At 35.3% G+C, this 21,159-nt stretch overlaps 1 protein-coding gene across 2 annotated transcripts in view; it reads left to right on the top strand.

Annotated features, from left to right (window-relative positions):
• Nucleotides 1-21,159, top strand: part of SCYL2 (SCY1 like pseudokinase 2) — a 60,076-nt gene that overhangs the window by 10,318 nt on the left and 28,599 nt on the right. For both annotated transcript variants that reach the window (XM_045084800.1, XM_004742952.3), the window contains exons 2-4: nt 5,888-6,092; nt 15,724-15,881; nt 19,019-19,163. In XM_045084800.1, coding sequence (XP_044940735.1) covers nt 5,916-6,092; nt 15,724-15,881; nt 19,019-19,163 — 480 coding nt within the window. In that variant the 5' untranslated portion in view covers nt 5,888-5,915. The remainder of the gene's footprint in view (nt 1-5,887; nt 6,093-15,723; nt 15,882-19,018; nt 19,164-21,159) is intronic.

Below are 21,159 nucleotides of genomic sequence, written 5' to 3'. Positions count from 1 at the left end.
CATTGATTTTTCTTTTTCATTTCTCTACTAAATAGAGTTTTACATTATATTCAGTATGTTTCATTGAGTTCTACTTTTTATTTACTTTTCCTACTTATTTTGCATATAATTTTCTTTTCTTTTCTTTTTTTTTCTTTCCTCCTAGCTTCCTAAGATGGAAGGTGAGACCACTGATTTTGGCATTTCCCCCTTTCATTTATATATATATGTATATACACACACACATATATTATAAATCTTTAAAGCTATATAATTCCCACTAATCACTGCTTTACCTACACCCCACAGTTACTTCATTTTCTTTTTTCTTTTTTAGAGATTTCATTTATTTATTTGACAGAGACAAAGAAAGAGAGTGCAAGTAAGCAGAGCAGCTGGCAGAGAGAGAGAAGCCGGCTTTCTGCTGCGCAGGGAGCCTAAAAAGGGACTCGATCCCAGGATCCCAGAATCATGTTCCTGAGAGGAAGGCAGCCGCTTAACTAACTGAGCCACCCAGGCACCTCAGTATTTCATTTTCAGTCACCTCAAAGTATTTAAAAATTTTTCTGTGATTTATTTATTTTAGCTGTTGGGTTATTGAAAAGTGGTTATTTTCCAAATATTTGCATTTTTTTCTAGATATTTCTCTGTTACTGGTTTCTAGTTTGATTTCATTGTGGTCCAAGAACTTGTTTTGTATTAAAGTAATTTTAAATATTTTGAGATTTGTTTTATGGCCCGGAAGGACATAGTCAGTCTTACTGATTGTTGCATGTACACATGAAAACAAAATGGATTGTGCTGTTGTCAAGGGGGTGTTTTGGGTCATGTTGTTTGATAATGTTCAGGTTTTCTGTATCCTTACGGATTTTTTTGTCTACTCAGCCTGTGTCCACTTGTTACTGAGAGAGGATCTTTTTTTTTTTTTTTAAGATTTTATTTATTTATTTGACAGAGATCACAAGTAGGCAGAGAGGCAGGCAGAGAGAGAGAGGAGGAGGAAGCAGGTTCCCTGCCGAGCAGAGAGCCAGATGCGGGGCTTGATCCCAGGACCCTGAGATCATGACCTGAGCTGAAGGCAGAGGCTTTAAGCCACTGAGCCACCAAGGCGCCCCACTGAGAGAGGATCTTTGAAGTCTCCAACTATAATTGTGGATTTGTCTGTTTCTTTCAGTCATTTTTTAATTGTATTTATTTTAAAGCTCTTATTCAGTATGTACACATTTAAGATTTTGTTTTCTTAATGAATTAACATCTTTGTTATTATGAAATGTTGCCTTTTCTATTTGTTATGAATATGGCCACTCTAGCTTGATGTATTTTCACATTCTTTTAGTTTTAAGTCATCTTGTAAAGTGGGTTTAAAGTGGATTTCTTGAAAGCAGCATATAATTGGGGTTTGCTTTTTAATCTAGTTTGACAATCTCTGCCTTTTAATTGGAATTTTAAATCATTTGTACTTAATGTAATTATTTATTGGGTTGGATTTAAGTCTGCTATCTTGCTATTTTCTACTTGTCACAATTATTCTTTGTTCCTTTCTTCCTCTTTTCCTACTTTCTGTATTAATTTTACTTTAGGATTCCATTTTATTTCCATTATTGACCTTTTAGTTGTATCTCTTTTATTTTACTTACTAGTCTAGGATTTATTATATGTCTTTAATTTGCTATAATCTATTTTCTTTTCTTTCTTTTTTTTTTAATTTTATTTATTCCTTTGACAGAGACAGATCAGAAGTAGGCAGAGAGGAAGGCAGAGAGAGGAGGAAGCAGGCTCCCCGCCGAGCAGAGAGCCCGATGCGGGACTCGATCTCAGGACCCTGAGATCATGACCTGAGCCGAAGGCAGAGGCTTTAACCCACTGAGCCACCCAGGCGCCCCTGCTATAATCTATTTTCAAGTGATATTATTCTACCTAACATATAAGAATCTTTCAAACATATACTTCATTTCCCCTCTCCTATCCTTGGTTTGTCATATTTTTTACTACTTCATATATCAATATATTTTTGTTTGAAATGATCTTTTAAAGACAACATGAGTGTTTTTTTTAATATATACCCACATAATTTTTATTTCTAGTGTTCCCCATTCTTTTTGTGGATTCACATTATCATCTGAGATCTTTATCCTTCTGTTTGAAGGACTTCTTTTGGTATCTCTTGCAGTGCATATCTGTTGGCAACAAATTCTGTTAGATTTTGTTTTCCTGAAAAAGTATTTCACACTTATTTTATTATTTTTTAAAGATTTTATTTATTTATTTGACAGACAGAGATCACAAGTAGGCAGAGAGGCAGACAGAGAGAGGAGGAAGCAGGCTCCCTGCTGAGCAGAGAACCTGATGCGAGGCTTGATCCCAGGGCCCCGGGATCATGATCTGAGCCAAAGGCAGAAGTTTTATCCCACTGAGCCACCCGGGCACCCCTTATTTTATTATTTTTATTAATTTTAATTTATTATTAATTATTTTTAATTATTATAATTACATATTATTATATATTAAATATATAAATATATTATTAATATAAATTAATTTTATTAATTTATTATTTTAAATATTTATTTGATAGAGAGAGAGCATGGAGAGCACAAGCAGGGAGTGCTGTAGAGGGAGAGGGAGAAGCAGGTTCCCTCCTGAACAGGAAGCCCAATATAGGGCTCCATTTCAAGACCCTGGGATCATGACTTGAGTGAAGGCGGATACTTAAGCTTAACCAACTGAGCCACCCAGGCACCCATTACATTTCTTTTTGAAAGTTTTTTTCCCATGGCTCATAGATTTCAAGGTTGATAAGTTTTGATTGTTTTTTCATTTGTTTTTGTTTTAGTACTTTAGAGACCTCCATTCATTTGCCTGACTTGTATAGTTTCTGATGAGACATCTGCGGAAATTCTTATGTTTTTTTTCTTTATGTATGATTTTCCTGTTTTCCCTACCTGCTTTTAAGATTTTTCTTTTTATCACTGACTTTCAGCTACTTGGTATGACATATCTAAATATGGTTTTCTTTGTGTTTATCCTGCTTGTGGCTCATCAATTTTCTTGACATCTTGCATAGTTCTCATAAAACTCAGGAATACTTAGCCATTATTTTTTCAAATATTGTTTCTTCCTTTTTCTTTTCATTTCTGGGATTCATTTACATATTTTAAACTGAGATATTGTCCCAAAGTTTGCCGAGACTTTGCTCATTTTTTTCCTCTTAGTCTTTTATTCTATCTTCAGGTTTTACTAATTTTTTTTTCTTTAAGTAGACTCCATGCCCAGCATGGAGCTCAACATGCAGCTTGATCACCTGAGTGAATTGGATACTTGACCAACTGATTCACCCAGGTGCCTCATGATTTTACTAATTTTTTTTCCTGCTTTGTCTAATTTGTTAATGAAATCCTCTGAATTTTTAAAAAAGATTTTATTTATTTATTCAACAGACAGAGATCACAGGTAGGCAGGGAGGCAGGCAGAGAGAGAGAGGGGGAAGCAGGCTCCCCACCGAGGAGAGCCCAACGCAGGGCTCTATCCCAGGACCCTGAGATCACGACCCAAGCTGAAGGCAGAGGCTTAACCCACTGAGCCACATATGCGCCCCCTCCTCTGAATTTTTTATTTGAGCTTTTTATTTTTCATCTCTGGAATTTTGAGGTATTCCATTTTCTTTTATTATGTTCATGCTTTCCTTGAAATACTTAGATATATGATAGCTTTTTAATGTCTTTAATGTCCATAATCTATAATTTTGGAGTATTTACTGATTGATTTTGGTCTTGATTATGAATACTTGTTCTTGATTCTTGGCATGTCTAGTAATTATTGACTGCATGCTGAACATTGTGAATGTTATATTGTTAAATATCTGATTTTTTAAATACTGGGTTTCTTTCTGGTAGGCAGTTAGTTTGATGATTTGAGGCTTGCTTTTAGTTTGTTAGGGCAGCTTAAGAGTACATTTTACTCTAAGAACAGTTTATTCTATTACTATGGCATGGTCCTTGTGGGATTTTTGCTGAATGCTTTTAGTGATCAATGAGGACTCTCTAGCTTGTGAGAAGTTAAGTGATTTTCAGCCCAGTGTGAACTTGAACATTCAGTTAATAGCTCTCTAGTTGGTCCTTGATGACCTGGTTGAGTTTCATACAATGTATGGGCATCTTAGTGTTCAACAAAGCATCAGATTTCTGTGCAAATTTCTGGAGCTCATTTTCAGCATAGTTCTTTCTCTCTCTCTCTCTTTCCCTGATTTTTCCCTCTTCTTCTTGAAATCTGATCCCGGAATTCTTAGCCACCTCTGCATCCTTAAATTCCAATTTGTCTTTTCAGCTCTTTTTTTTTTTTTTTTTTAAAGATTTTTATTTATTTAACACAGAGAAGAGATCACAGGTAGGCGGAGAGGCAGGCAAGGTTGTGGGGGAAGCAGGCTCCCTGCTGAGCAGAGAGCCCAATGCGGGGCTCAATCCTAGGACCATGAGACCAAGACCTGAGCTGAAGGCAGAGGCTTAACCCTCTGAGCCACCCAGGTGCCCCGTCTGTTCAGCTCTTTAACTCAGCTAGACTGCTGCTTGGAATTCTGCTCTCTTCTCTGATTTGTAGTGTACCTCAAGGCAGAAAGCTGGGGTAATCTTAGGGTTCACCTTGTTAGTTTGCTTTCTCACTAGGATTATATGCCTATGCTGTCTATTCAGTGTCTGAAAACATTTGTTTCATATATTCGTCCAGCTTCTAGTTGTTCAAGGGCAGAGGATAAATTTCATTCTTTGTTTCTGCATCATGACCAGAAGTGTGTAAATTTTTTTTTTTTAAGATTTTATTTATTTATTTGACAGAGAGAGATCACAAGTAGACAGAGAGGCAGGCAAAGGGAGAAGAGAAAGCAGGTTCCCCGCTGAGCCGAGAGCCCGATGTGGGGCTCGATCCCAGGACCCTGAGATCATGACCTGAGCCCAAGGCAGAGGCTTAACTCACTGAGCCACTCAGGCACCCCTAGAAGTGTGTAAATTTTAAACATATTTTATTACGTGTTGCTTGTGCATGTTTTACTGTTCTTTTGCCACCAGTGCTTTTCTTTTGGAAGATACTGTCAAGTGATTTCATAGTTCAATGTTAATTATTTAATTTATTTGTTATTAATATTTTATTTTTTTAAAGTTTATTCATTTTTTTAAAGTTAATCTTTACACCCAACATGGGGCTCGAATTCAGGACCCCAAGACCAAGAGTGACATACTCTTCTAAGCCAGCCAGGTGCTGCCAATCAATTCACTATTAATTTCTTTACTAGTGAGTAAAAATTTTATAAAATATAAATTTATTGTTGAGTATAGCATTAGCTCCTTTCAGGTTTTTTTTTTTTTTTTAATAAAATTTTATTTATTTGTCAGAGAGAGAGAGAGAGAGAGCCTGTGCATGCTCAAGCAGGCAGAGGGAGAAGCAGGCTCCTGTCAAGCAAGGAGCCCAATGTGGGATTTGATCCCAGGACCCTGGGATCATCATCTGAGCCAAAGGCAGATGCTTAACCTACTGAGCCATCCAGGCATCCTGCTCCTTTCAGGTTTTATATGGTTGTTTTCAGCGTGAGGAAAGATTTAGACCCTGTATACCACTAAAATGTTGAGGGTCCATGTTATATAGTTGAACAACATTCATGTCAGTGTCAAGGGGGAATGTGTTTTTTCCTGGTCTGTAATAATTGAGGTTGAAAAAAACAGTTTGGTTCCTAGACCTAAATTTGGATTTTGGTGTGTTGGGTTCTTTGAAGACAAAACCAACATGTAGCTTTTATATATATAGGACTGTTTTGTTCACTGTTTGGGGTATATTAAGTTTTTCAGACTAAATAACGAATGTTAAGTGCCTAAACAAGTAAAAACAAATGATCAGTGCTTCCCTGTCCCCCCTGTGTTTCTAGGTAATTACAGCTACTCAGTATTGCAGCCATGGAGTCGATGCTTAATAAGTTGAAGAGTACTGTTACAAAAGTAACAGCTGATGTCACTAGTGCTGTAATGGGAAATCCTGTCACTAGAGAATTTGATGTTGGTCGACACATTGCCAGTGGTGGCAATGGGCTAGCTTGGAAAATTTTCAATGGCACAAAAAAGTCAACAAAACAGGTAAGTTTTGATTCACAGTCCACTTGGCAAAAACACACATGCTAATAAAGTACCATAATGCATTTTTATGTTACGAAATGCCAAAAGTAATGGGTTCTTCTCATTTCTATCTAATGAAGTCATAAAAAAATAAATGCTTTTAAACATGCCCTGAATCTCCTGGTTACAAATAACTTGTTTGCTGTATCATCCTATCTTGTAATTTAATTTTGCTTACTTAATAAAATTAATGTGTCTGTTGAGCAAAGAAGCGTATTAGATTTGTATTTTTTTAATTTTTAAAAATTTTCTCTTTTTAAAGATTTTATTTATTTATTTGTCAGAGAGAGAGAGGGAGAGTGTGCAAGCAGGGGGAACAGCAGGCGGAGGGAGAAGCAGGCTCCCCACTGAGCAGGGAACCTAACGTGGGACTCGATCCCAGGACCCTGGGATCATGACCTGAGCTGAAGGCAGACACTTAACTGACTGTGCCATGCGCACATCCCACATATTAGATTTTTAGTGAAGTGTTTCTTTTAGAATAAATACTGTGTTCCTTTTCAAATTTGTCAATAAGTTATTGGCAAAATACTCCATTAAATTTTTCCAAAATTAAATACACTCTTATTTAGTGCATTCTTATTTTGTTTTATAGCCTTCTGGAAAAATAGACTTCTGTAACATTCTTTTTAGTTTTAATTATCAGAAGGGAGTACATTTGTGGAATAATAATGTGTTTTACAATATATTGATTTCAAAGTTATTTCAGAACTAACTGTTTTTTCAGTAGAGTCATTTGAATGAATTGTATTTTTATTTTATTTTTTAAATTTGATGTAAGAGACCAACAGATGGTTCTTAGAAATGTGGAGGATTGTTAGTGTTAAATTTTACTAACCATTTTCTATTGGAATTGTTAAGAACTGAAAAACCTCCAGGTTTAAAACCTCTGTAGAAATAGTGTTTTTTAAAAAGAAAAATCACTGTTTCCAAAAGTACTTTTATTTCTCTATAGGTGAAACATACAGATTATAAAATGTTTGGGATTAATTACACATATTTTCTAGTGACTCTGTCCTAGTCATACAGTTATGGATATCCATTACTTGTGACTTTTCCAAAGTCAGCTTATTTCCCAAACAGCAAGTATATTAAAGATTGAATTGGCTTTGGTTATTCTTTTATGAAGTAGGAATCTTGGTCTTGTGATAGATTGCTGGTATGTGGTTTGTACCTGACCTGTAAATCTTGTTTTTATTGTCATTTAGTTGGAAGTCTTTAAGTCCAGAGCCAATCTTTATTTTAAATGCTGATTGATTTGTCATTTTTGAACATTGTTTTTTCTCTCTCAATTCATCAAGAGCTCGAAAAATAAGTGATTTCTTAAATATTGAATACTTAAAAAGCCATTAATGAGGCCATGAAGTTATGTAAATGACCAACCTCTAACATTAGCTTTTATAATCAATTATATAACAGGAAAATGAAAGAACACCAAATGTACTAAATTGCATTATTTATTAAGGATGTAACATTATATGAGAAGTCCATATGCAGAAATTCTCTGATAATGTTGAAGCCTTTGTTGCTGTTTATAGAATGTGAAAACCAGGCACAAATAATAGGTAATTGATTAGATATTGCACAATAACCCACCATTTCTCAACTGCTGAATGCCAGAATTGGGTTCTCTTAGGAAACTACTATATTTTCCCCCCAAATTTATTGCTTTGTGGAACACGATAGTTTTGTAATATATCCGTGCTCTCTTTGGATACAGTTTTGAATCTTCTTTCTTTGCTTTTTTCAAACCTAAGGTGTCTGACCTGACTATCCTCTCTGGACTACTGGCTGATTCATTGAGGAATAGCTAAGTCTTTGACCACCTTGGCATTGAAGCCTCATTTTAATTTTTCCCTTACTTGTAGTTTTAATTCTTTTTCCGTTATCTCATTTTTTAATAAAAGGAAATTAGGGAAAGTAGGTAATGTAGAACTGTGCTATCCACTATAGTAACCACAAGCTACATATGCCTATTTAAATTAGTTAAAATTAAATTCATTTCTGTAGGTGCACTAGTCACCAATTCTAGGTTCCTTAGCTCTATGTGACTAGTATTACCATACTGGACAATGCACATATAGAACTTTTGATCATCACCGTAAGTTCAGTAGGACAATACTGATCTTAGAGAAACTAGAGGAAAAGTGGGAAAAGGATATTCTTCTTGGTCTTTTTTTTCCCCTTGCGTAAAGGGACACCGAGGGAGGGCATTTTTCTTAGCCCTCTCAGTCTTTCTTGATATAGCATACAGTGTACTTGATTGCATTTATGTTTATAGCATTTTATATGCTCTTAAATTTGACTTTGAGGTAACATCAGGCTAGGGACTTAACGTTAGGACCTGTCTCTCTGTGTACTTTTTTGCTAGGGTTATTTCAAGTTCATGGTAGTACATGATGAATTATAATTTTCAGATCATGTACAACTTTTGTCTTTTTTTTTAATGTAAATGTTTGAAAGCCTCTTAGGGGAGTGGAGTAGTAGTAAAAACACCCACAGACAGATGAAAAAAGTGCATATTTATGAAACCTGAAATGTAGCAAGATAAAAAGAATTGGGAAATAAAAATTTATTTGTGTGCCTGGTAACATCATTGTATCTGTTTGGATATCTGTATTGTTATTACTCTGGGTTTATGCTTCCAAAAACCGATTTCTGTTGTTTTTGTTTTTGAAAGACATTCTTTAAAGAAACATCTCCTAATGAGTAATTTATGAAAGTACAATTAAGAATTTCCAAGCCTTCAAGAGAAGTTTAAAGTTGATTTTTTTTTTAATAGTTAAATAGGGTGTTTAGGCCAATTTTGTATACAAAATGAAGATTTTCAAAAGTTATTATTTGGGTAAACTTAAAACATATAAACATGTTGAAATGGATAGATCATTAATTATAGCCTATAAGCATTTGAAGCTACTATTTAGGCTTATGTATTATTTAGTTTGCCTTTTGAGTGTTCATTTAGAAGCAGCTCTTGGTTCCTAACTATTACTCTTTTTAGAATTTCAGTAGAGATGTTATAAGACATTTCAGGATGACATTTAGGGAATAAAAATTGTCTATTTAGTTTTTTAAATATAAACATATTTTTAAGAATGTGTAGAATAGTGCCTAGGTTGAGGAATGTTCACTCTGAGTACACCAGTGACCAACATCCAGATTAAGGAAACATTGCTAATACTCATCACGCCTTTTCATAGTCATTACCTCTCCCCACCTTCTCTCCGGTGGTAACTACTATCCCGTCCTTTGACACTTTAGAGTAATTTTTCCTGCTTTTGAACCTTAGTTTGTTTGTATGTTTGTTTGTTTTTTTGTGTATGTGTTCCCTGTTTGTTTTTGAACTTCATTTAAATGAAATCATAGTATGTGTTGCTGTGTTTGGTTCCTTTTCCTTAAATGTATGTTCATGGGATACATCTGTGTTGCTGAACATAGTTTTTCTTTTCATTGAAATATGGGGTACTGGTATGAATATTATTGTACATGCCATTGGCATATATGGCACATATATTGGCATATATGACACATTATCTAGACATGGAGTTGCTTAGGTAATAGTGTTTAAATTTGTTCAGTGCCAGTTTTTCCAGAGTGGTTGTATGAATGTATACTTCCATCAGCAGTTACAGTTTTTCACATTCATGCCAACCCTTTTTATAGTCTTTTTTTTTTTTTTTTAAGGCATTCTGAGCAGAGGGTCTCCTTTTACTTATTTTTAATTTTTTATTGAACTCTAGTAGACACGCACAATGTTAGATTAGTTTCAGGTTTGCTACATAGTGGTTTGACAAGTCTCCTACATCTTGCTATGGGTCACCACAAATGTTATTTTAATCTTTTGTCACCACACAATGCTTTTACGCCATTGACTATATTCCCTGTGCTGTACCTTTTATCCCTTGATTTATTCATTCCATAACTGGAAGACTATATCTCCCACTCCCCTTTACCCATTTTGCCCATCTCTCCAACAGTCAGTTTGTTCTGTATTTTTGGGTCTGTTTCTGTTTTATGTTTGTTTATTCATTTTTTTGTTTTTTCAATTCCACATATAAATAAAATCGTATGGTATTTGTCTTTCCCTGTCTGACTTACTTCCCTTGCCGTAGTACTTGCTAGGTCCATCCATGTTGTTGCAAATGGCACGATCTCAGGGTCTGTTTAATTTTTGAAAATTCAGTGAATTATTCATTACTCCTCTACCTCCTAAGCTTTTATAATGTCTGGTAGGTAATTAATTGCTGGGCGTAGAATTTATACTGCTGTGTTTCTGTTAGAGCTTTATAACTGACTTAGTCTTTCTACAGAGTAGTATGTTTAGGATTAAAAGGTATCTAAACATAGGTATTCTTTTCAAGCATATTCTTATTTCCATTGTAAAGAATATTTACTTTAGAGAGATTTCTTTATTTCTTTCTTTATTTCTTTAAAAGATTTTATTTATTTATTTGACAGAGAGAGATCACAAGTAGGCCGAGAGGCAGGCAGAGAGAGAGAGAGAGGAGGAAGCAGGCTCCCTCCTGAGCAGAGAGCCAGATGCGGGACTCGATCCCAGGACCCTGAGATCATGACCTGAGCCGAAGGCAGCGGCTTAACCCACTGAGCCACCCAGGCACCCCTACTTTAGAGAGATTTCTGAGATAAACATCCTTAATTGGATTTCATTAGCTTTTCTAATTTTTAAATTATACTTAATTTAAACAAGCCATGAAATGGAAATTTTTGGCCAAACTACCTATCTATATATATTAATCATAAGTGAGAAATGGTTGCTTTGTATATATATCCTTTAAAAATTGAAGTACCATCACCTTATCTGTTAGATAGGAATATTATAACTATCAGGGCTGCTAATGTGTTTAAATAATTTGTAAGAACAGCAGTACATAAATAGAGTTTCTGTCCCACCTGTATACCTACCTTTTATTTCCTTTAGAGTAGAAGAATAATTCTACATTTTGAAATTTCTTTCAACTCTATTATGTCAAGTTAATAGATTTATTTTGGGGGAAGATTAAAAAAAAGTGTATGTGTGGGTTTGTTTACTATCTGAACATTTATTTATTATATTAAGTATTTCTGTTTATCTTGACAGAAGATTCTGTTGCCAGGTGACTACTCTTCAAAATGAATTTTTTGAAAAAAGATTTTATTTATTTAATTGACAGAGGGAGAGAGATCACAAGTTGGCAGAAAAGCAGGCAGAGAGAGAGAGGGAAGCAGGCTCTCCACTGAGCAGAGAGCCTGATGTGGGGCTCAATCCCATGACCCTGGAATCATGACTGGAGCCGAAGGCAGGGGCTTCCTGGGATCATGACTGGAGCCGAAGGCAGAGGCTTAACCCACTGAGCCACCCAGGCGCCCCCAAAATGAATTTAACTTAACATTTATTAGTAGTCTTCTAGTTTGTGTCCCACATTTATGATTATTTTTTAATCTAGTTTTAGAATAGACTCCCCCCCCCATAAATAGGGCAGCTGTAGTCTTATTTTGGCTTAAAAGTCAAATATGTTGGCCTGTTTCTTTTGCCCTAACTACTGCATAAGCTTTAAAACACCCCTAGTTAAATGGCTGTTCCTATGAGGATAATGAAGATTGATTTTTAAATTTATATAATAAATAACTGATATTCATTATTATAGCCACTCTACCAGATGTAGTCTTGGCCATGTCCCTTCCTTACTGCAAAAGCTACATTATGTTATCCAAATACCAGTATTCATGGGTGAGGCTTACTGATACTATGTAGGCAAAGGCATGATTAAATTATTATGAAAAGTATAATAACAGTTTTAAATAAAAGAAACCATTATGCAAAGCTGAATGTGTTAGTCAAGTTGTTTAGGTCAATAATGATCATAGATTATCTTTAATAATTTTAAGGGGTATATCTTATTACCTCTCAATCTTCTAAACTTAATCTAAATAAAAATTTAGATTTTGTTTTTTATTGTTTTAGAAAAGGAACTTTTCCCAGAAATCACCTGAAAAATGAAGAGTGTGATGGTTGGCATTCATCATTATCAGTCATGAAAAGTCTATAAAATAGAGTTCCTGGAGAATATTTGTATCTCAGAAACCATTCCTGGTGGTTTTGAGGGATAGGTTAGTGAAGGTTATGATTACTATTAGGGAATCCCAGACATATCGGTATATATCTACTTAGATTTTTATTACTTAGACTGTTTTGTTTTCAGCAAGAGTTCAACTTTGAAGTAAGCAAAGTAGCTTTAAAAAGTTATAAATTAGACTTGTATCAAAAGGTAGTCTCCATTTTGACAAGTATTAGTTTTTAGAAGAATTTATTTTATAGCTATTTTTATTTAAAGATAGGTTATTGAGAAAACATACTTTTTAGTAGATAACTTTCTTTGCCAATGTATTTTAAAGACTATGAAGTGAATAAAAGAAAAATAGGGTGCCAAATACTCTTGCATTTTGTTTTAGTAATTTTTGTGTAAATAAGAGGCTTCAAATTTAATTAGAATTCACAGTTGACTCTTAAGTGCAAGATATTTTGGGTAATTGCACTACCTCACCTTTCTGTATATTTGAAAATCTTCATAAAAAGAATCAAAAAAGGTTTTAATTCGGGATGATAATGGAAAGCTTCCAGTAACTGCTTTTTTTAAAATTGACCACTAGGCAATAAACATCTGAATGTTGTCTAGGTATAGATCCTATAATGGATACAGAGACACTTAACTCATGGTTTCTTTCTTTCTTTCTATCTTTTTTTTTTGGCAGGGGGTCATGGTTTCTTTTTTTTAAAAAGCTTATAATATATATGGGGTCAGGACTTTTACACAAGTGATATGTGTTAGCAGTGGGTAGTGAAGTAGTAGAAGGAAAACATAAATTAAAAGATGATAGTCTAGGGCGCCTGGGTGGCTCATTGGGTTAAAGCCTCTGCCTTTGGCTCAGGTCATGATCCCAGGATCCTGGGATCGAGCCCCGAGTTGGGCTCTCTGCTCAGCAGGGAGCCTGCTTTCTCCTCTCTCTCTCTCTCTCTGCCTGCCTCTCTGCCTACTTGTGATCTCTGTCCAATAAATAAATAAAATCTTTAAAAAAAAATAAAAGATGATAGTCTGTTTTGAGGCGCAGGCTAAGAGTTTTTAGGAAGTCATTATGAGGTCTGAGGTTAGTCACAACTTTGTTGAAATTGGTTAATTTTAATTAAACTGCAACAAAGAAAACTCTTTTTAAGATGGTTGATAATTGATCTATGTAGAAATCTTTTATCTGTGACTTAAAATATTAAATAAATATCTGAGAGAGAGAATTTTATATTGTTTCTTTTTCTTTATGAACTATAGTGTTTTTCCTTAAGAGTGGTGAAATTGCAAAAGCTCAAAAACCATTTCATGTGATTTTTTTTTTTTTAAGGACTCAAGGCATCTTGAAAAAATAAACACATTTAAATTAGATGCATATATAAAATGTGTTGTAGCAGAATGCTTACTAAAATAAGGTTATGAGCTTTAATAGTGAGATAGGAACTTGAACTTCTAGGTCTTTGTTTTTTAGTTCAAATTAATATTACATAACACTCTTAGCTCTTGATAGTCCTGTGTCACATAGATGATCAAAAGAGCTAAGATTATGAAAAAAAAAAAAAAACAGCTGAGATGATATATTTATACATGGATGTTATTTAAATCTCTCAATGATTATTTTCCTGAAGACATATATTATGTTTTACTGGGGTCCTCTGTATTTATTGTCCCTGTATTATTTCTGGGGAGACAGCATGGGTATTGGCTAAGCCTGTGGTCCTCAGAGTTAAAATGATTGTATTTGAATCTTGATCTCACCAGTTGTGGGATTTTAGATAATACATATACCTTTTCCACAGGATCCTCATCTCTGTATTAAGGTCATAACTTATCTTGTAGGATTGCTATGAGGAATGAAATGATTCCTTAAAATTTTACAAGTGATTTGGAAATGGGATGTTCAAGTTGAGTTATTATCTAGTCTCTTTGTTATCTTTCACTTTTCAGAGACTTAATCCTCTAAAATCCTTAACTTACTTATATACATATAAGGAGCTCCAACTTCAAACAGGTTGTGTTTGAGAAATGTATTGGTTTGGGATTCTGCAGTGAATCTCTGTTAGGTAATTAGGTAGCCAGACTAACTTGTGAAAAACAATCCTAATGTAGTACAGAAATAATAAGAGAATGAGAAAGTGGAAAAGTACTGTCTTGGATATTGATAGTTGAGTAGTAGTAGGTTTGAATTAGAGGCTTTTGAAACATACTTTTATGAAATTCATACTTTCATAAAAAGTCATTCAAAATCTTTCAAGGAAGTTTGAAAGGTTAGCATTGATTCTTTGTAAATTTTGCTTCCAGCTTTATCATTTTTCTTTCCATTGATGATGGAAATCTAGCATCACTGATGTGTTCCACATACATCAACTATCAATGCAGCTATTTTTTGATTGATTTATTTAGATTGGGTAACTGGACAGGAACTATTTTTCCTTGGGTAACAGAGAAAATGAAAGGAAGTAGAGAGTAAGGAGGATGTGTGCTTTGATAAGTAAGTGTGAATGATTCTTAGAGAGAGAACACTGGGAGAGCAGCTTCTGTTACTGGGACCATTCATTACTAGTTACTGCCCATAATAAGAGAGGGACAGGCTGGAAGGAAAGAGTGAGTATAGGTTATTCATATGTAGAAGTTGCTTACAACATGGGCTTTTGTATAAATAGGCACTCCTTGACACAAGTGATATGTGCCAACTTTTCGTTCAAAAAATGAGGGAGACAAACCATAAGTGACTCTTAATCTCACAAAACAAACTGAGGGTTGCCGGGGGGAGGGGGTTTGGGAGAAGGGGGTGGGATTATGGACATTGGGGAGGGTATGTGATTTGGTGAGTGCTGTGAAGTGTGTAAACCTGGTGATTCACAGACCTGTACCCCTGGGGATAAAAATATATGTTTATAAAAAATAAAAAATTAAAAAAAAATGATTCAGGATTTTGTAGGGTAGGGTTATCAGGTTATCCAGCATTATCATTATGAATAACATTTTGAATTTTTAAACATTTTAACTTTTTTTGAATTCTGGTTAGTAAGAGATTGCTACACAGGGTACGGCACATTACATACACCTTGTGTGTATCAGAGTTCAAAGACGGAGATTTTCCTATGTTCTCCTTAGATAGGGCTCCAGGTCTCATACTTTTAAAAATATTTAGATTTACTAATCATGAAGAAACCAACTTTTTGATATCAGAAAAGTATTACAATGGTGCTATAATTTCCATGACAGATTAGATTGTAGTGGTAGATTATTGTGACACTTGAATAAAATTTTCTTACTCTTGGGGCGCCTGGGTTGCTCAGTGGTTTAAGCCGCTGCCTTCGGCTTGGGTTGTGATCTCAGGGTCCTGGGATCTAGCCCTGCATCAGGCTCTCTGCTCAGCGGGGAGCCTGCTTCCTCCTCTCTCTCTCTGCCTGCCTCTCTGCCTACTTGTGATCTCTCTCTGTCAAGTAAATAAATAAAATCTTAAAAAAAAATTTTTTTCTTACTCTTGTATATTTTGATTAAAATTAGATGCACAATTCTTTCATTAGGAAGTGGCTGTTTTTGTCTTTGATAAAAAGCTGATTGACAAATATCAAAAATTTGAAAAGGATCAAATCATTGATTCTCTAAAACGAGGAGTCCAGCAGTTAACTCGACTACGACACCCTCGACTTCTTACTGTCCAGCATCCTTTAGAAGAATCCAGGTAAGTTTTTATAAAGACTTACATAAAAGACTTGTTGAACAAATATTTAATAATTGTATGTTTCAGTTCTGTCTGTGGAGCATACTGGCAGTGAAAAATTCTTAGAATTTTCCTTCAGCCAGGATGCTTTTATCTTCTTATATATCGGATTTCTGTATATTTTGAAATCTTCAGTAACCCGCTGTCACTTACCTTCTCCCCCAAGAGCACAAGTTACTTTCTTTCAACCTAAAAGAAAAAAAAATTTACTGTGAAAACTGTATTAAATACTTTACATTTGCTTAACTCATTTCATTAACTCAGTTCTCACAATTACATGGGAGAACTAAGGATCAGAGACATTACTTAAGTCACATAGTTATGGCACCTTGATTTCTGAGCCCATTTTTTTTTATTCTAGTATACCATGGTGTTCCTACTCAGAAATATGACCATAAATCTTTTATGATGTTAATATGTTTATTGTTCTTCTTTTCATGAATAAACCCAAAAGAAGAGTATAGTTGTTGACTCTTCTGTAACATTCATTATTGTGAACTCTGCCCCAAAGTGGATACGTTTTGTTTGCTATACTTGTTCTGAGCTTTTCCAACAATGCTGTTTGCTCTGCAGTGTTTTCTTTCAGTGTCTACAATGTCACCTATCAGAATCCTACCCATCTTTGTTATTTTAACTTGTATCAATGTGTCTTATATTTCCTTATTACTTTTCAAGTCTCTTGAGGGGAGAAGCTGTCCCTACAACTTCTTTTATAGTAATTTAAATATTATAGAACTAGGGATTTATTGGCAATCATTAAGAGAGACAATTCAAATATTACTTTAAGGCATTTTCATTATTAAGTTGTAAACTTATAAAATGAATAGAAGTAGGACAACTATAGGGAAGGAAAAAATGACTTCCAGTTTTTAATGAGTTAATAAGGTAGAAATAACACTGGAATTCTCCAAAAGAATTGTGCTGTAGTAAAGTCATCCACCTACTCTGAAAGGTCAGAGTTGGTGATGCGTATTGAGGGTAACATGGAGGCAATAATCAAAACCATGAAAATAAGAGTTTTGCAAGAGCATGAGTCGAAAGAACAGAGTACTGCAGAAGAACTTGAAATGTAGAGGGAAAAGAAGAGTCGGAAAGAAACCAGCAAGGTGGAGAATAGGCAGCTGAATGCATGGAAGCTAAAGGAGGAGAAGGGACCCACTAACACTGAGGACCACTAAGGAAAAAGAAAATAAGGACCGAGAAGAGTTCATTACATTTGACTAGTGAGAGGTTGTTACTGATCTTAATAGTATCAGTAGTAGGATGGTGGTTTGGAGGCTAGAAAATAGATACCAAGGAGACTAGCAGAGAAGACTTCATTATGTGAATAAAGTCCCAGAGGAGGAACTCAAAGGAAATTAGAGGATGATAGTTTAATCACTAATATGCTGAGGTGAAGTTTAGGGAAATGAGGTCATTCATGTTAGATGAACTTTATGCTTTTTATAAGTAGAAAGTGGATAATAGGTAAGTAGTGGGTAAAGGGGGGGCCATGGAATGAGGAGCTAGGAAGAGGACTATAAAGGAATGCTCTGGAATGTTGAAAAAAAGAGCAAGGTTAAAATAAACTATGTGACTTAACACTGTGAATTTAAAAAGGCATGGACTTTCTATTCTTTCCTTGTGCTTATGACATAAGCAAGAGAGTAAACAAAAAACTTATAGTGGTTATTACAGGGTTAGTAGGGGTTTGCTTGGCAAAGGATAATTAGAGTGATGTTTATTGTGATAGTTGGGAGAAGAAGGAATTAAATACATATGGTCAGGACTGAATACTTGCTATTTTGTTAATAAAGGTGTTGGGGAGTTAGATTTGGTGGAGGTAGTAAAGGGGTGGAGGATAATGGCTAGTAAGTAGCTGCGGTTGGGGAAGTGGTTCTTGAGAGGAGGATATAGCCCTTTGGTATGTGACTGTAATGGTGATGGGAGTGAATATACATGAAAGATAAGAGGGCTTCCAGCTGGGGGAGTAATAATATGGATAGTGATGTGGCCAAGGATGATGCTGGGATAAGTACAGAGAGGAAAAAAATAGGAGTAGCTCAAATACATGAGTCTTGGGAATTACAGAGTACTGTAGAAAAAACTGCAGAGTATTTGATCAGTTTTCCTCCAGTACAGTTCAGCAAATGGAAACCTGGTTGTCCACTGTGTTTATGAGCTTGGTGAGGGAGTAAAGAACAAGGTAGCACCTTTGTTGATGACTGAGCAGGTGTAATAACTCTCCCTCAGCCTAAGCAGCTCTGTCTTAATCTTTCATGTGTATTCAGCTTCTGCATCTGCTTTCATTTGAAAACTGGGTTCAAGGTGGTGGACAGATGAAACAGCAAAAGGTATACTTGCCATTAAACAGTTACAGTCCAGGTGCAGAGTGTTGGCCTAGCTTTGTTACCACAGTACCTTGTATGTCGTTCATTGCCAGAGCCTAAATAAGCCCAGAGCATAAAATGTTAAGACTTGAATCTCAAACACTTGGTAATAATAATAGCAGCAGTAAAGATTTATTAAGTTTCCATGCTAGTGACTCTGCTGTGTACCTTACCTTCATTATCTCCTTTGATGTTCACAGTTACCCTTCAGGGTGGTTTTTTATCACCATTTTACAAATGGGCAAAGTGAGGCTCAGAGTTAAGGTGTCCGACTCACCTAGTCAGGGAGTAGTGATGCTGGGACTTTGGGAGTTTTTCAGAGCCTGAGCTCTTTATGAGTAAAGCCTACTCAGTGTTGGGATCTAACATTTTCTGAATTTCTCAATATTCTTACACATCAAAGAGCAGTAATTTAAAAATATAAAAGCTGTGACACCTTTTAAAATTATATATAAAAAAGGGTAAAGCAAAACTGCTCTGATTGAAGTAGTTGCAGGGGACCTAGTGCTGTGCTCTGTGCCTCTTTCTGTCTCCTCTTGCTCTAGAGGGGTCTGGGAAATCTGTAGGTTCCCTTGAGTACATTCTGAAAATGGTGGTTTAAATGTTACATTGATGCTGAAAACAAATCTAAGTCTACCTTTTTGTTGACTATGAATATTTTATGTATATTTGATTTTGATAATGTGGAAAAAAATGATGGTAAATAACTCTTTTTCTTTTTTAAAACAGGGATTGCTTAGCGTTTTGTACAGAACCGGTTTTTGCCAGCTTAGCCAATGTTTTAGGTAACTGGGAAAATCTACCTTCCCCTGTACCTCCAGACATTAAGGATTATAACCTTTATGATGTAGAAACTAAATATGGTTTGCTACAGGTATGTATTTTTATTTACCACGTGAAAAGAGTTTTATCCTTCAAAATTGTTTTTGGCTGTTTAAAACTTATTAGCAGTATCAACTGTTTTATGTAAACCTTTGGATCTTCTCAATAATTTAAAAATTATTTCTATGCTCTGCAGTTTTTCTACAGTTTATTGTTAGGTTTAAATTATATTTTAAATTTTTGAAACATAACATTAATAACCTTTGTAGAAGGGTACCTACTGGTTGATGGGTTGGTTCCCTTTCGAGTTCTTTGAGTGAATGCATTTCATAAATAAAATATTAAGTTGAAATACTAATGTATTTAATAAAAAATAAAAATTACATCTTTAAGGAAGTTATTTAATAGGTATCAAGAGATCTTGTTAGACTTTTCATATATGTCCACTTTTTCTCTCTTTTTTTTCTTTAAGATTTTTTTTTTTTTTAATTTATTTGACAGACAGAGATCACAAGTAGGCAGAGAGGCAGGCAGAGAGAGGGCAGGGAGAGGTGTGGGGAGCAGGGGTGGAGCAGCCTCCTCACTGAGCAGAGAGCCCAGTGTGGCCTCTATCCCAGGACCTTGAGATCATGACCTGAGCTGAAGGCAGAGGCTTTAACTCACCGAGCCACCCAGTGCCCTCTGTCCACTTTTTCTGATTTTCTTTTCCCTGCCTACCAAAATATCTTCAGGTCTATAGAGTAAATTTATACAGTAGATTCTTAGTTCCATTGCGGACAGAGATAATTTTATCTATTGTTTTTCAACAGCTTTGTTAAGCTGTTAATTAAAATACAAGAAATTTCACATACAATAAACTTTGGCTTGATTATTTGTTTTTTTGGTTGTTAAGTTTGAGAAGGTCTTTATAGAACTTTGATACCAGCCCTTTATCTCTAGTGTCATTTGCAAATATCTTCTCTCATTCTGTGGGTTGCCTCTGTTTTGTTGATGGTTTCCTTTGCGGTACAGAAGCTTTTCATCTTGATGAAGTCCCAAAAGTTCATTTTTGCCTTTGTTTCTGTTGCCTTTGGAGACGAGTCTAGTAGGAAATTGCTGTGGCCGAGGTCAGCAAGGTTTTGTCCTCTAGGATTTTGATGGATCCCTATCACACATTTAGGTCTTCTGTTCATTCAGAGTCTATTTTTGTGTATGGTGTAAGGAAATGGTTCAGTTTCATTCTCTGCATATGACTGTCCAATTTTCCCAGCATCATTTGTTGAAGAGATTGTCTTTTCTCCATTGGATATTCTTTCCTGCTTTGTCAAAGATTAGTTGACCACAGAGTTGAGGATCCACTTCTGGGTTCTCTATTCTATTTAACTGATCTGTGTGTCTGTTTTGGGCCAGTATATACTGTCTTGGTGATTACGGTTTTGTAATAGAGCTTGAAATCAGGCAACGTGTTGCCCCCAGATTTTTCTTTTTCAACATTTCCTTGGCGACTTGGTCTTTTCTGGTTCCATACAAATTTTAGGATTGTTTGTTCCAGCTTTTTTTTTTTTTTTTTTTTAAAGATTTTATTTATTTATTTGACAGAGAGAAATCACAAGTAGTCGGAGAGGCAGGCAGAGAGAGAGAGAGGGAAGCAGGCTCCCCACTGAGCAGAGAGCCCGATGCGGGACTCGATCCCAGGACCCTGAGATCATGACCTGAGCCGAAGGCAGCGGCTTAACCCACTGAGCCACCCAGGCGCCCTGTTCCAGCTTTTTGAAAACTATCATTGGTATTTTGATCAGCATGGTGTTGAAAATAATAGATTGCTCTGGGTAGCATAGACATTTTAACAATGCGTATTCTAATTCATGAGTGTGGAATATTTTTCCATCTTTTTGTGTCATCTTCAGTTTCTTTTGTAAGTGTTCTCTAAAGTCTAGAATATAGATCCTTTACATCTTTGATTAGGTTTATTCCAAGCTATCTTTTGGTTTTTGATGCTATTGTAAATGGAATCGATTCTTTAATTTCCCTTTCTCCATTTTCATTGTTCGTGTATAAGGAAGCAACTG

Source organism: Mustela putorius, unplaced genomic scaffold (genome assembly GCF_011764305.1).
Source record: "Mustela putorius furo isolate JIRA1106 unplaced genomic scaffold, ASM1176430v1.1 tig00000788_pilon_pilon_pilon, whole genome shotgun sequence".
NCBI classification, from domain to species: domain Eukaryota; kingdom Metazoa; phylum Chordata; class Mammalia; order Carnivora; family Mustelidae; genus Mustela; species Mustela putorius.
This window is presented reverse-complemented; position numbering and strand designations above follow the sequence as displayed.